Source organism: Nilaparvata lugens, chromosome 7, assembly GCF_014356525.2.
Source record: "Nilaparvata lugens isolate BPH chromosome 7, ASM1435652v1, whole genome shotgun sequence".
NCBI classification, from domain to species: domain Eukaryota; kingdom Metazoa; phylum Arthropoda; class Insecta; order Hemiptera; family Delphacidae; genus Nilaparvata; species Nilaparvata lugens.
In genome coordinates, this window is record NC_052510.1 from 55,516,932 (window position 1) to 55,534,493 (window position 17,562).

At 32.3% G+C, this 17,562-nt stretch overlaps 1 protein-coding gene across 2 annotated transcripts; it reads left to right on the forward strand.

Moving 5' to 3' along the window:
- The first annotated feature begins 1,363 nt into the window (after positions 1-1,363).
- Positions 1,364-17,042, forward strand: LOC111053276 (regucalcin). 2 transcript variants are annotated; one of them, XM_039433209.1, is made up of 8 exons: positions 1,364-1,582; positions 2,648-2,702; positions 5,095-5,268; positions 7,480-7,686; positions 10,869-11,099; positions 12,931-12,968; positions 14,017-14,091; positions 15,822-17,042. In XM_039433209.1, the coding sequence occupies exons 1-8, from the start codon at positions 1,580-1,582 to the stop codon at positions 16,062-16,064; spliced, it is 1,026 nt and encodes a 341-aa protein (XP_039289143.1). In that variant the 5' UTR covers positions 1,364-1,579; the 3' UTR covers positions 16,065-17,042. The 2 variants fall into 2 exon arrangements, with proteins under 2 accessions (XP_039289143.1, XP_039289141.1); XM_039433207.1 differs by lacking the exon at positions 14,017-14,091 and having other exon boundaries at positions 1,365-1,582; positions 12,931-13,043.
- Positions 17,043-17,562: the final 520 nt, after the last annotated feature.

Here is a 17,562-nt window from a genome sequence, read left to right on the forward strand (position 1 = left end):
AGTATGAACTTTCTTAGTACACACCTTCAATGATATGGTGGATTGCCTACCACCATATTCATCAGCGTTTACCATATTCATTTTATTTCCCTGTTAATGTTTTCTCTTGTATATTTGAGATCTTAATCACTTTTCAATTCTCAGCACTATTGCCCCACTATCAGCTTCACATAAGCTGGCTGTTGGTAGAACAGTGCTGGTTCTATATATAGTAGCCTATGTACACTTGATATAGAACTCGTGAAGATTAAATTCATTACAGGATAAAAGTCCTTGTCACATATTTACTGTAACTGGTGCAATTATTCTAAGGTACCGCTTATGTTACCGTAAAATTTCCCTCGCTTTCAGATGTTTTCCATATTTTCAACTTGCTTACTGTTGCTAATTCTTCATCCACTTCAACATATGGTACCGTAAAATTTCCCTCACTTTCAGATGTTTTTCCATATTTTCAACTTGCTTACTGTTGCTAATTCTTCATCCATGTCCAACGACACAATTGAAATAAAATAATGCTTTTAGCTCAATTTTTATCAAATAAGTCATCATCAAGAGTAAGAGTTTATGATGAATCTTAAATTTCCATAAAATATGGGCTACAACATGATGTTAAATAATAAACATGAACATTTACTCTACCTTGGAAATGAAAATCAAAATCAATTTGATCCAAATTCATATGATTGATTGAAAATCAATGAAATTGGAAATGGATAGATATCATTTTATAGGTAATTGTTTTATTGGAAAGAATCATATTGATAGTACTTGTACCGTTTTATTTTCTTTGATGACACGACCTGTTTCGGCCAATTACCGTACACCTTTATCAGAAGTGTCAGAACATGGCCATTGGTGTGTAACTAAGAATGAAGAAAAACTATAGGATACCGTAACCATATATTATAATGGTCATGGTCAAAATCATAAAGTGATTGATAATGAAGTGATTAGCCCTATCTGTCAACAAATAAAATAAACGATGCTAGTGGTTCTATATGTAATTATGATAAATCTATCAATATAAGCCCAGTCGTAGAAATAACGAAAAGCATTCTATAATTGCTTTGATCTCTTATATTTTAGCATAGAATTATTCCGGATATGATTCGTTTTCAACATTTATAAGTTTCACCAAATGCATTTCCGATTTTACCTGCACAGTTCCGCATAGATACTGAACCCGTTAAATTAATTGCCGAACTGATTTATTGCTCTTGTTAAAAACTTCCGCAAAGCTTGAATGTTAAATTATTTTTGGAAGTTTTATCTTATCTATTATCAATTACGGTAGTATTAATCCATCAGAGTACCGGTACCTAATTTTGACTGTAAATCTTAACAAATTGAATAGTTTTTACGTGAAGTTTCCTGGTGATAATGGAAGCCTTCAAGTGGACAATTTAATTTAGAATGAATAATTAAAAAGACGTAAAATTTTTAAGTGCATCAAATAGTTGAATAAATAGTAGTGACAAGAGGCATTCTCAGTCATTCATTCATTAAGTGTGAATAGGAACGACAGGATATTTCTCAAGCATTAACTTCATTTAGACATTTTTTGTAGCAGTGCAAAATGGTAAGTTGCATTCATGAAAGTTTTCTCTATCGAATAACTTTTTTCCCTGTAATGCATGATATGTTGCCATTCAATCCAATATTAATTAATCATTTTTTCCTTAAATGCATGATATGTTACCATTTAATCCCATATTAATTATTATATTTAAGCATTATCTTAATCCAATTCAAATTATCGCTCCTTAAAACCATCATAGAAAAGTAGAAAATTCAATGAATTCACAAATTATTCAAATATTTCCCAATACTAGAAATCATAGTAAATAACAATTGATTAAATAATTAGGATAACAGCATATCAGCCTACTCGCTGACTCTTACTTGGATTCATATAATCTGAGGTTGTGAACCCGCGTCTTTCGGAGGAGACGACGATAAGCCGTCGGTCCCGACCAAGGATGGTATATAGCTGTGTTGGTCTATACACTATTCTTGGGTCCCCACTACCTAAAAAGTAGATGTCATCTCTCATCATATCCCGCTCACTAATTACCTACGCACAAGCCGAAGAGTAGCTTAAGTGGGCATAACCATCAGTATTATTATTATTAATTAATTAACAGCTTTTGTGAACTATTTTAACGACACCACACAGTCTAATATCTTTGAATATTAGTTATTAAAACTAGTACTAATATTCTAGATAACTAATATTCAAAGATATTAGACTGTAGCCTAGTGTCGTTAAAATAGTTCACAAAATGATTATTACTTGCAGTTCATCATGGATAATGAAATATATGAGTTTAATAATAAATAGATGAATAATGATGGATGAGATAACATAATAATAGATTATGGATAATAAATAGATGAGATAACAGCATTGTGAATTGGTATAAGTTTGAAATGTTTCACAAGATATTTCTTAGTACCGGTATGGAATAATATCCCTATGATAGTAGATATCATCTACTATGGGATTAAATAAAAACTCTTTATTGGACAGTTTATAAGCATCAATATTGTGACTTGTTAGCAACATATTATATGAATTAGATACTTTTTATTCCCTTTAGAATTTCAAATACAGCTTTAATGATGTTTTTTCTATTTGATCTAGTTTCAGATGGAGAAGTGCATTTTCTTGGTCCTTTTGTTCACATCAACTTCAGTTTGTGAGTAGGCCTATTAAATAATAAAATTAACGTATTCTAGATATGATATTCTGTATGATTTTAGTATCTTATTATTGGTCTTCAATAATATTTTACTAGGTAATTGAGAATAAATCAATATTCGAATAAGAAATGCTTATTGATTTATTGATTAATTGATTCATACAATAAATACCGTACTGTGTACCATGAACTGTGTACTGTCTCCCAAATTTATTATTGTAATTTTATTAGAAAATGTAACTTTATTAAAAAATTGATTGAATAATTTTGATTACCGTAACTAAAAATCTCCAGACCAGTTTCTCACGAATAATATGAATATTCCTCATTCATATTTCAGTATGTACATTTGTGTACGGTATTATTTATAGAATGAAACAAAGTTGAGAAGGTGGGCTATAATAATATGCTATTTATCTACGCTATGTAGCAAGAATCAAGACTTTTTAATTGTTACAAACAAAATTTCATAGACCAAAGTCACTTGACATAAATATCACAATATTAATTTGTTGTAAGTTATCCATCTTGTTTCCACTATTATTAACACTGTTAAATTTCATAAAACTTTGAAGTGAAAAAGCACTCACATTATTTGATGTGGCGACGTCCGTTTCGTGCTGGTATTGCACATTTTCAAGCCAAACAAATTCAAATTCAAATTCAAATTTATTGATTCTCAAAAAAATATATACAACACTTTCAAGACAAAAAAAAAATATATATATAAGAATCTACACCTTCAAAGAAACCCTGTGCGCAGGTGTGAGTTGCAATATAAATGTTTTTCAAAAATATTCAACAAAAATGATCCAAAACAAATTTCTTGAAAAAATACAGAATAAAAACTAGTACTTAATAATAAAGAGGATACTAAAAATAAAGGAACGGAAGGAGAAAAGACGGAAAAGGCCAAGAAGAAAAAGAAGACGAAGAAGAAGGAGAATGAAGAAGAAGAGAACGGTAAGAGGTAGGTAAGTCAACTGCAACCATGGAGTAGACGAAAATTAGTTTATTTAAAACAATTTTTCCTCGATTTTATTTGCTATTATCCATTTATCTATGTCTGATCTAAGCCTTTTGTTTATGTTTGTTTTTTCAAGAATATTTAAGGGAATGTGGTTTATTAATTTATTGGAATATAAGAAAACTGTCTCCTACACACATTCAAGTCCATTCTGACAATTGGAAAATGTCTCGCGCGGGGCGCAAGCCCAAAAGAGATTCTCGAGGTTCAAATAAATTTTTATTTTTTATAATATATAGTACCAAATTTTTTTGAAAAGTTGTCGAACTGTTAAAACCTTGACTCCCTGAATAAATCTTTTGTTGGAAAAAGTCTGGGTTTGCCTAGAATAGTTTTAAAAGATGTTTTTGAATAATGAAAAGTTTTGTGAAATGCGCATTCATATTAATTTCAGTATGTACATTTGTGTACGGTATTATTTATAGAATGAAACAAAGTTGAGAAGGTGTGGGCTATAATAATATGCTATTTATCTACGCTATGTAGCAAGAATCAAGACTTTTTAGTTGTCACAAACAAAATTTCATAGACCAAAGTCACTTGACATAAATATATCACAATATTAATACTTAGGATCAAGTACAGGTCAGATTAACTTACATTATAAAAACTATAATAAAATTAAAACTCATAATATTATGGATGAGAGTCACTATAGTTAAAATCTTTTCAACAGAGTGAAATGCTATACTCCTTCAACCATTTTGTTATAATATATTTGAATCTTTTACATTCATAATTTCTAACTTCAGGTGATAGAAGATTAAACATTTTTACACCAACATAGCTAAACATTTTTGCGTCTTAGCTAGCCTAACTTGACTTGGATCAATCTGAGTGACAGCTCTTGTGCTATATTCATGGATGTTTCCTCTTAAATTGAAATGTAGATAAACTAATAGGTAAACTAGATAAACTAGTAGATTTACTAATAGTCTCTACACATAATCCAGCAACTTTTTCAACATCATATTCAATTAAAAAAAATGAAACAGAATATGATATTCACAGTATAATATAGAATAGCCAAGGTATTGTACTAGAAAAATTCCCAGCAATAGACGGGTGTATACAGAAATACGAAGGAAAAATCCCTCCACAGGTGTTTGAATGCTGCAACGCAAACAGTCGTTCGTCTGCTCACCTCTGCATGCAGAAGTTTTTTTATCCATCTGTATGTTTCTGTGTGCGTTCGCCTTCAGGTCTTGTAGATTTATTTGTGATTCTCATTCATTGTTAATTACTCTAGTGAAAAATATTATTATTTCTTGATTTTATAGATAAAAATACTAAAATGAGATTATTTCTTTGATTTGATAAACAAAAAACTATTATACGATTATTTTTTGTAATTTTTCGCAGATGGAGACGACTACACGGTGACTTCAATAAGTGATACAAATTTTCAATGGGCTCACTCACCTTACTGGGACGCAACCAGCCAATCACTGTACTTTGCAGACATCGATGGGGGCACAGTCAGCTGTTATCAGCCCTCCACTAAGAATCTCAATACTGCCAAAGTCGATCCACAAAGTATGTTATTGATTTATGGAATATTTTCACATTTACACCGTAATATACATTAAATCTATCGAAATCACATTCAAATTAAGTAGGCTACCATATTGAAAATTAAAGACTCATAAAGAATCCCATAATATTCAAATTCATTAATTTATTGCATGAAATAAATACACAGTTGAATATACATCACAATTAGTGCAATTCCAAATGAATCATGTACAGTATTATAGTTGTAGTCAATCACACTTGAACAAAATAAGTAGCCTATTGTACAATGTAAACCTAATAATCATATTATACTAAACTGTGACGAGAGAAAAAAACATACATCTCATCCACGAAGGCTCAAGCCTGAGTGTGGAGAGGAGTCTGTTCTTTGTTTGGAAAATATATTTTTGTAATTTGAGAAGGATGAGTAATTCTTGAATAATGAATTCTTGAATAGTTAATTCTTGAATGATAATGAATTTAATCATTATTGGAAATTACTGAGAGGATGATACACCTCGAGAGCATTGATGATATAATTTGACAAACTAACACATTTTTATTCAATAGTAAATACTATTTACTGCTTTTATACCAAGTATATATAAAGTATCTACAATCAAGTCTTGATGTACATGTTGGAAAATTTTCACATATTATGAATATGTGACTCCCTCAGTATTTTATAATACAGACTACAGAACTTATCAGAACAAAACATCAAAAACTACATTGAATCCAGTCTTGAAAATAAATTATTTATAAAGAGAGAATGCTAATACATAACTCCTCAAAATTTTTTTCAAATAATTTTTAGATTTCTTCAATGTTGTTTCCATCACGAACTGCTTATTATTAAATTAATTTTTGGTATTAAAAAGAACGACTGGCAGTCAGATTTTTCCCAATAAATGAATTAATCACTCACTTTGACAACGAGATCTTTCGGCAGGTCCGCCATCTTCAATATTTTTAGATTATTGGATTTGGACTATGGTACGGTCATGGGTTGACGAATTATCCCATGTTTCCTCGTTTCTTTTTGTCAAGCATGAGTAGAAATATTAGTGTTTTAAAATAATATAATTACGGTACTTGCCTGAGCTTTATGTTCATGCACCCATAGATGTGGTCAATTTCAGTATAAATGACAATGCATTTTATGTAGGCTATTATGTGGGGGTACAATCATTTGTACATTATTATATTCATTTCTCATTTTACACTTATTTATTATAACGATCACACTCATTTGTAAAATAATGTAGGCCATTGTAATTTGAAATATCGATTAAGCCTACACTCATGTGTACAAATACAGCCGTGTGGACTATTCAATTCACATTGTGAATGTCATGTCACACAAAAGTTTATAGATTCTGGTACTCAAAATCTCATATTTTGAAATACAGTATCCTCATAGAGGCTGTTGGGAGACTTCCACATAATTAATGACAGACACTTTGACTGTTATATTAGGTCAATTCACATTCGTGTTCCCATGATTTGTGAATAGCCTTACAATTAATCAATGAAACATAAAACTGATTAAATTCATTCAATCATATGGTCCGACGCCAAATATCAACCTTGAAAATCTTATTTTTTCATTTCAGGAAATAAAATAATAATAATTCAATCAATGGTATGGTCCGACGCCAAATCAACCTTGAAATTCTTTTTTTCATTTCAGGAAATAAAATAATAATCAGGTCTTAAACCCTCGTCTCCAAAACATTAAATATCAGTTCAGGCCTAGCCTAAAAAATATTCAGTTCTTATTCCAAAGTCACTCACAATTCTATTCTTAGCTGCTTTAACTCTACAGCTCATTATTCATACAGACATTCTACTGATTAAACGAATGCCCATTTCGTCAGAGCATTACCATGGGTTAGCAGTCACATACGGTATATGTAATGCCGCGTTTACACCAAAGTTAATAACAAAATGTTGATAACTTAATCCTTATAGATTCTATTAGATTGAACATATCTTATCATACACATGATGAACATATATGTGTTTGTCAAGTTCCGATCAACCCAATAGAATCTAAAAGGATTATGTTATTAACATTTTGTTTATAACTTCGGTGTAAACCCAGCTCAAGGGTTTTTGTGTTTTGAATTTAATTTTGATTGGATCAATAAAATATAACATTATCTTAAATGAAATAATATATAATATGCTATAATACATCTAAAAAATGTATCTACTTTTATTATACAGATAGTAATACCTCATGCAGCGTGGTAGTACCATTGAAAGGGCAGAAGGATAAATATGTAGTCGGTGTAAACAGCAGTGTGGCCACTCTAACATGGGACAGTAAAAGCAGCAGCACTAGTAAACCAGCCATCATTACAGAGCTCACTCAAAACAAGACGATCAGGACACATACTGGAAAAGCTGATCCTATGGGACGCTTCTGGATTGGTAAGCTCCACCAACAACATAGGCTACTATAATATTACCTATTCACCTTCATTATACCTCACTCATTTGCTCACAAAATCTAATATACATTAAAAGCACGAGATTTGTTCTTTCCAGTGTCCCTTCAATTCTATTTACTATATGAAAATTAATAAAAACATGTAGTAGCCTACCGGTACCCTTTTTATTTAAAAATGTTTTAACTGTTTAAATAATAGTTTAATGAAAATGTTTATTTAAAACATTTAGAATACTTTAAATAAAAAGGATACTACGCATGTTTTTATATTGTTTTTATTAATTTTAATAAAATAACCCATACAAGTGGAGTGATTTTATTACTATATAAAATATAGGTGTAATGACCCCTTATACAAATTTAAAAGCACGAGATTTGTTCTTTCCAATTCCTTCCATTCTATTCCTGTCCTTTTGTGACAGGTTTATTTATGACTAGCAGGTAACTTTATATAACCCGTGCTCCCCAAGGATCTAATTGAAAACTTGACAACCTGAAAACCTGAAGAATTTGAAATAGACCTATAACCATATTCGGTTAATTAAGATTCTATAGTCAAGTTAAATTTCAAGTTGATCAGTCCAGTAGTTCAGAGGTGATGATGCGTCATTCATGAATTTTCTATCCCGTACGCCAATTCTTTCCTTTATTATTTTATAGATGACATTTTTTTCTAGTACAATTTTTGTTTTGGACTAGGCTGAAGGTATTCTTAAAAACTTCAAAACGTCATTAAAGAGATAGCCTAGTTTCAATATTCAAATCATACATTCAAATAAAAAAAGGTGACTGATAATAGAATAGATCAAGGTAAACAATTAATTTTATAAACTAATTTCCTACATCTTTTATTCTGTCTATGTTATACATATATTCTATGTATTTGATATTTATTCTATATTATATTTTAAAATTCAAGTTTTTTAAATTAATAGTAAAAAATTACGGATATTCAACACAGTTATATATTTTTCTATAATTATTTGCGTTTGAGGATTTGTTTGACCCCTGGGCTTCAACCCCCAAGGTAGAGTGATGATGGTTTTTACCAAAGTGACTGCTCCAGATGTCCATGTGGTAGTAAGCAATCATACTGAGTCCGTTAACAATAAATCGTTAGCTCTGAGTAGCCGAAGTGATCCAAGGATGACGGATTTCTGCATTTGACCTGCGCAAGCACAAGCAGTATAGCAGCTCTTACATGCTGGAATGGTTTGAAGGTTGGCCAAAAATGAGGGTCTCATGTCCCCCAGCACTCTCATAATCAACACCGCCTCTTAAAGAATGTTTAGGGTCTCTTATAGACTAATACAGAGTCTACACACTCTTACTACAGAGTCTATAAACTCTTACAGAGTATATAGACTGGATTTAGCCTGTGCAGCTCTTTTTGTGAGTCATCATATTTTTTTGTATGTGTTTCTCATCCTCTTTGGTTACAATGTTGCTCTCAGCTGGTGCTTCCCAGAGACTCATTAACAGAGTATGAGAATTGTCAAAAAATGCACGAAAATATTACTTTCAATAAGAAAAGTATACACACATGACACATATTCATAAATATACATACATACATATAAACATATCAACACACAAAGGGCCCCTCCCTACACATATGTATACACTCCATACACTATACTGTGTGGTATAGAATACACCTTCCATCAATAACTCTTTCAACTTTCTTCCGAATAAATTTAAATCTTTAACGTTCTGCATATTATCTTGAAGCTTTCGAAAAAATTTAAGACCCATATATGTTGGTATTTCTCTTCAAAAAGAGCTGTCCTTAATTGGTACATGGAAGCAAAGTCTTCTCTATTTCTGGTTTGATACCTGTGACATACATATTGTCTTTGTATCACTAACAAGGAGGAAAATATTGGGCTTATTGTGGCTCCTGAAAGCCTGGAGTGGTGGAGGATGAGAAATTCCAATTAATTGAAATTATAATTATTTTTCATAACAGAATCAATCCCCCTGGGACATAAGGCAGTAGCCTACTGATGTTTTGTCAATACCTCAGATGATAACAGAGCATAAGCAGAGCAGCATTACTATATGTCGATGGATGTAACCTACTACTTTGTATTCACTGAAAGAGATATAGGATGTGCATTGTGGCCCCGGAATGGTGCTCTATCAGATAGAGGGTGTGTCATAGGATAGAGTCTATCCTTTAACACACCCTGTGTGCGTCATGGGATAGAGTCTATCCTTTAACACACCCTGTGTCATAAATTAGAGTCTATCCTTTACCACACCCTGTGTGAGTCATAGGATAGAGTCTATCCTTTAACACACCCTGTGTGCGTCATAGGATAGAGTCTATCCTTTAACACACTCTGTGTGCGTCATAGGATAGAGTCTATCCTTTAACACACTCTGTGTCATAGGATAGAGTCTATCCTTTAACACACCCTGTGTGCGTCATAGGATAGAGTCTATCCTTTAACACACCCTGTGTGCGTCATGGGATAGAGTCTATCCTTTAACACACCCTGTGTCATAGATTAGAGTCTATCCTTTACCACACCCTGTGTGAGTCATAGGATAGAGTCTATCCTTTAACACACCCTGTGTGCGTCATAGGATAGAGTCTATCCTTTAACACACTCTGTGTGCGTCATAGGATAGAGTCTATCCTTTAACACACTCTGTGTCATAGGATAGAGTCTATCCTTTAACACACCCTGTGTGCGTCATAGGATAGAGTCTATCCTTTAACACACCCTGTGTGCGTCATAGGATAGAGTCTATCCTTTAACACACTCTGTGTCATAGGATAGAGTCTATCCTTTAACACACCCTGTGTGCGTCATAGGATAGAGTCTATCCTTTAACACACCCTGTGTCATAGGATAGAGTCTATCCTTTAACACACCCTGTGTCATGGGATAGAGTCTATCCTTTAACACACCCTGTGTGCGTCATAGGATAGAGTCTATCCTTTAACACACCCTGCAGATGATGTCAGGGACATCAGGGACAACAAGGTGTTGATGTCTGACTATTAAATAAAATTAAATAAGATCTCACTAGGCATCAAACCTGCATCATTGTAGAAATCAATCTGAAAAAACAAACCAATTCAAAATATTCCAAAAATAGCGTGAAATCTATATTAAATAACTTGTAAAAATATTAAATTTGCCTTTTAAAGGAACACTAGGACCATTCCGCGAAGATTCAGCGGGCCAGGAACAGCCTGCTTTCTTGAACTCTGCCAATGAGTACTTGATAACAGCCGAAGGCAAAGCGATCATCAAAATTCCAGATGTTTCAATCCCTGACGGTCTTGCTTGGAACGCTGATAAAACCAAGATGTACTTTGTTGACACTTATGACCATAAAATTCTTGTTTTCGATTATGATAACGGGTCAGGCGATATTTGTGAGTATACCAATAATACAGAGTGGCGCAGAATAACGGGAACTTTTGAAAACGTCATAAAACATTAATGGGAAGGGCAAAAATGATTTCACTCAAACCAATGTAAAGTTCAAGACTTGCCATTTGAGAATTATTAATAACATCTATCACTTTTTGACAATTACTTCTTCAAGATGGCTTCCTCCTGCACGAATACACTCTTGAAATCTGTGTTGAGATTCCAGAACGATTGCTGCAACATTTCAGCTGGGATATTGTTAATTTCATTTTGAATTGTCAGTTATGATTCAACCACAGTTATTGGTCAAGTTGTGGAAACGTTGATTTGAGATAGCTCCACAAAAAGAAAATCGCAGGTGGACAGATCATGGGACCTGGAAACGCAGATGTAGCATCAGCGATCAATGAGGAATCGTCAACACAGATTTCAAGAGTGTATATCCGTTCAGGAGGAAGCCATATATCTTAAAGAAGTAATTGTCAAAAATCCAGCAGTCCATTATTCATTTATTTATACATTGATAGTTACAATATAATTCTCAACTATGAATGATTGGGGAAGGAACAACAGGCGTAAAGCCCAAAACTGTCCCTTTCCCAAATTTAGATAGAAGTTTTCCAAAAATAGGTTATATTTATCACTTTATAATTGTCCAATATTAAGTCCAAAATATATATAAACTAGGAATTTAGAATTTACATGGGTTGAAACCCAAATAAACAATATAACAATATAAATAACAATATATCACTAAACCATCACTGATAACATGGAAATACTCTATTAAAATATTGAAAATTTTAAAACTTGTAAGTTAAAGGAACTCAGTGTTACTAAATTTTGAAATGTTACTAAAAAGTGATAGATATTAATAATTCTCAAATGGCAATAAGTCTTGAACTTTACATTAGTTTGAATAAATCATTTTTGCCCTTCCCACTAATGTTTTATGGCATTTTTAAAAGTTCCCGTTATTCTGTGTCACTGTGTAAAATTCATATTAAAGTATATGTTATACAGTATTTGATTTCAAATGAAATGTGTGAGTCATTGAATTATAGTTGTAATACCAGTAACTCAATATAATATATTATTGCAAGTTACAAGGCCTATGTTATATTTTATAATACATGTTATTTAATAATATATTGTAATACCAGTTGTAGGCCTAGTTGAATTGAAAAGTCATTTTCCACTATAGTGACAAAAACTAATTTTAAAAGCACATCAGCAAAACGACGATTATTATCACAATTTCGCACAGATGTTTATCAATCAGATTAAAACATTTGGAAAATTATCATAATTCATTGTAACTCGTAATTATTACAGTAATTGAAGTTACACATGCAATTTATACTCAATAATAATGATAAGTACATTAACACCGGGTTGCACTAAAGTCTGTAAACTTTTAATCATTATTCAATTCAACGACAACCAATCAGAGAAGTATTCTCAGAAAAACCTTTTCTGATTGCGGTTATCGTGGAATTTAATCATGAATGAAATTTAACACGGTTTTGTGCAACTGGGCTATATTCTTGTAAGCGTAACTAGGTACCTTATTTCAGTTACCTGATTTAACCATGTTCAGTTAATGTCTTGACCGAGCTTAGTAATACCGGTCGTTAGCTAAGGCTGTAGATTGGAGTTCTTTATTTATGAATGTTACTGTACATACAATGTTCAATTATATGTTACAATTTATGTATGTAATGCTATAGGGGATACGATTTAAATATTATGGTATTTATATTTGTGAATGTACAGATATTTTACATTTTTAAACTTTATATTATGTAGCTCACATCATCCTGTTGTTTTCAGCAAACAAAAAAGTAGTTTTTGATTCAAAAGCGAACAACATTGATGGCTACCCAGCTGGCATGGCAATTGATACTGAGGGAAAATTATGGGTGGCACTGTTCTTCGGTGGTTCGGTAAGAGAAACAAGTACTTTTCTTCCTCTCTTTCTAGAGAAAGGTAAAGTGAATGTATATAATGCATATACTATGAGCCCTAAGGCTAATAATGGGCCCTAATAGTGGTAGGATTTCATTGATAAAATGAAGATAAAATGTGAAGTTCTCAAAGATAATTATATAGTAATAAAGTCATGTTATCGGAATAATTATTTCAGCTACCCGTATCGATGCCGGCACTTCACAGTAGGTCAGTTGAAAAACTATACATTTTTCACTTGGAGTCTTTTTTTGAAAATTGGAATTTGAATAATTTATTTCAGAATTTGTATTTTTCCATTCGTAAAAATTCTAGAAGGTATTTATGAAAGCTGCTGTTATAAACACAATATTTTCCATAAATATACCGAGTTGTATCATTATTTGAAAATCTTACAAGTGTAGCGCTGGTAAATACATTTTTAAATTGCGCGTCGACGTATATATACAAGGTTTTTGGAAATGTTGCATTTCAAGGATAATATAAAAGGAAAAGGAGCCTCCTTCATACGCCAATATTAGAGTAAAAATCAGGCTATGGAATTATTCATCATAAATCAGCTGTCGAGTGGATTATAAATTGCATGCATTGACGCATGCAATTCAATATCTCAATGTAACTTAATGAAAAAACAGCTGTTGTGTGGACTATTAATCGCATGCAGTGAGGCATGCAATTGATAACTTGAAGTAGCATTTCTCCCGACTTTTCTCTGCTTTCAACTGGGTAAGCTTTTGATGATAGTAGCATAAATAGCTGTAGACATCAAATTATTAGCATTGTCGATACAACAACCCAAACAGCCATTAGTCGTTTATACACCAATATCTGGCCGAAACGACAGGAAAGGACAGAATTTACTCTGATGGACAGTATTAGAGGAGACTGTGGTTTACAAATGCGCGAGGTCTACTGTTCAAAGAACTAATAAATGATTGGAAAGCGAACAACATTGATGGCTACCCAGCTGGCATGGCAATTGATACTGAGGGAAAATTATGGGTGGCACTGTTCTTCGGTGGTTCGGTAAGAGAAACAAGTACTTTTCTTCCTCTCATTCTAGAGAAAGGTAAAGTGAATGTATATAATGCATATACTATGAGCCCTAAGGCTAATAATGGGCCCTAATAGTGGTAGGATTTCATTGATAAATAAATGAAGATAAAATGTGAAGTTCTCAAAGATAATTATAGTAATGAAGCCATGTTATCGGAATATTTATTTCAGCTATCCGTATAGATACCGGCACTTCATAGGCCTCTTGAAAAACAATATTTTTCACTTGGAGTTTTTTTTGAAAATTGGAATTTGAATAATTTATTTCAGAATTTGTATTTTTCCATTCGTAAAAATTCTAGAAGGTATTTATGAAAGCTGCTGTTATAAACACAATATTTTCCATAAATATACCGAGTTGTATCATTATTTGAAAATCTTACAAGTGTAGCGCTGGTAAATACATTTTTAAATTGCGCGTCGACGTATATATACAAGGTTTTTGGAAATGTTGCATTTCAAGGATAATATAAAAGGAAAAGGAACCTCCTTCATACGCCAATATTAGAGTAAAAATCAGGCTATGGAATTATTCATCATAAATCAGCTGTCGAGTGGATTATAAATTGCATGCATTGACGCATGCAATTCAATATCTCAATGTAACTTAATGAAAAAACAGCTGTTGTGTGGACTATTAATCGCATGCAGTGAGGCATGCAATTGATAACTTGAAGTAGCATTTCTCCCGACTTTTTTCTCTGCTTTCAACTGGGTATGCTTTTGATGATAGTAGCATATAGCTGTTTACATCAAATGATTAGCATTGTCGATACAACAACCCAAACAGCCATTAGTCGTTTATACACCAATATCTGACCGACACGACAGGAAAGGACAGAATTTACTCTGATGGACAGTATTAAAGGAGACTGTGGTTTACAACTGCGCGAAGTCTACTGTTCACAGAACTACTAGTTAATAAATGATTGGAAATCGGTTTTAACGAACTTAAAGGATCGAAGTGGTTCTAACCGCGCAGTTGATGAAAGAACTTCTTCTGTTCACACCGTTCATTACAGGTTTAACGATTTTCCAATTATACCGCTAATTTCCAATGGATTACAAGTTCGTTGAAACAGCTTTCCAATAGATACGGTATAGTTCATATAAAAATAAGATTTTGTTTCTCACCATTGACTATTTTTTATCAGAGGATTGGTGACAATAATTTTATTGTTTTGAATTAATGGAAATATTTCTGCAAAGTCTACAAATGGAAATTACTGAGATATTGCAATTATTCAAATGCTAATGAATTAATTATTATTATTAAACAAAAATCCAAATTAAAGGTTGTAATTTACCCCGAAGACTTCTGCTACTCCCGGGCTGACAAATAATTTTTGAATAGTAGCGCTCATCGAATTTCCATCAAGCTGTTTACCCTGCTGTCAATATTTGCAGTAGCAGAAGTCTTCGGGGTGAATTACAGCATTTAATTTGGATTTTCGTTAAATTATAATAATTTCTGCAAAGCCTAGATGATTGAAATGAAAAGCGTGAAATGCCATCCAAGATTTTCATCCCGTGACTGCATCATCTTAATCCTGAATGTTCAAATATATTGGAGAGTGAAAATATTAATGCTCTATTGATAATGTCTTTTGAATGGATGAAAATAATATGATAGTAGTTTAGATTATTGATTAAACTCTCAAGAAAGTTATAAAATTATTCTTCGTCTTTGTTTCTCTCAGGTACTAAGAGTTGATCCAGATTCCGGAAAACTTCTTCAAACAGTTAATATTCCAGCAAAAGAGCCAACAAGCTGTACATTTGGTGGCGAGAATCTCGATATTCTGTACGTGACATCGGCACGAATTTTCCAGAAAGTTGCGCCTCCAACTGAATACAGTGGACGAGTTTATGCTGTGACAGGATTGAAGAGCGGAGGAAAACCGGTCACTGGTTATCCTGGACGACCAATTAATGCTATTTAATGCCCTACTGGTATTGATAAAATACGTAATAGTAGCTGAAAAATCGTATCATTTGTTGAGAGTCTGAATGAAACTTGTTCAATGTTTGAACAAACTTAGTTGACTGAACAATTAATTGCTTTGCATGAAGGTGCAGTGAAATATTCTTCAGCAGTGACTCTACGATTTATTCGCGCGGCTGCTGTAGATTTTATATCGATATACATAGACTATACAGTGATCACAAAGTAGAAGATTACTTCTTCTCTGTGACAGTGATAGACTAAAGTTGTCGATCGGCTAGAATATGTAGTGTCGCTAAGCTATTGCACCTTGAATCACACAAAATATTATAATTATTGTAAAATATCAGTACAGTTGAAAACTAGAATACCGGTATGCAATGTGTTTCTATGTCTGTGATTAGGCCTATGAATACAGTTTTTGAAAATAGACTGAATAAATGAAAAACTTCATTCACATGGGCTACTTTCCAAATTAATAAAACAATATAAAAATCTTGAAGCTCCCTTTATTTTTTAAAAAAACTTTAAAATAGCTCAAAAGCTATTTATATCACACCATCATCGTCAGGTTATAGAATAAAATAAATTTTCAATAAATGTTTACTAATAATAAGCATAAAGTTCATAATATAGAATCTATCAATTAACAAAACTATTAGTAAACATTATTTATTGGAAACTTATTTTATTTCATAACCTGACGATGGTGTGACCACCGAAACTAGTTGTTGAACTATTTTAAAGTTTTTTAAAAAAATAAAGGGTGTTTCAAGATTTTTATATTGTTTTATAATTAAATGAAATATAAAAATGAAACACCTTAGATCATACAACACATTATCGTTTCAATTGTAAAGTAACAGTACAGTTGAAAACTTGAATACCGGTATACAATGCGTTTGTTATGTCTATGATTAGGCCTATGAATACAGTTTTTGAAAATAGACTGAATAAATCAAATATAAAAATGAAATTGATGTATTTTTATTTGACTTCATCAACTCAACCCTATCTTTGGCATAGGCTCATCAGAAATAGTGAGTCGAAAACATGTCAGATAAGTGTACTATAGTGAGTTTCACGTTATAATGACAGTGGAGAAAGATATTAGAACAGTGTTGCCGACAGTTCTGCCTCGCGACTGCCTTCTGTAGAGGATAGCTGATGTCATATTGATTGTTGATTCTTGTTTAAAGTGATCAATAATATTTTATTCATCAAGGAAATACATTTTTCATTGAATAAGTAATACATTTAAAAAATTGAGATTGAATATTTCGTTAATTATATTCCTACATGTTAAAGAACGATCTGGCAACGTTGCAGAGATAGAAAAGGATAGCGCTATCTGCTTTGTCGAATGATAGACAAGGATAGCAACACCAATGCCAATCAAATACTGCCATTATAACTTGGACCTGACTAAAGGTAGCCTACTTCTAAACAATTTAGTTATTTCTAATAATTGTTATTAAATTATTAATTTTCTTCAA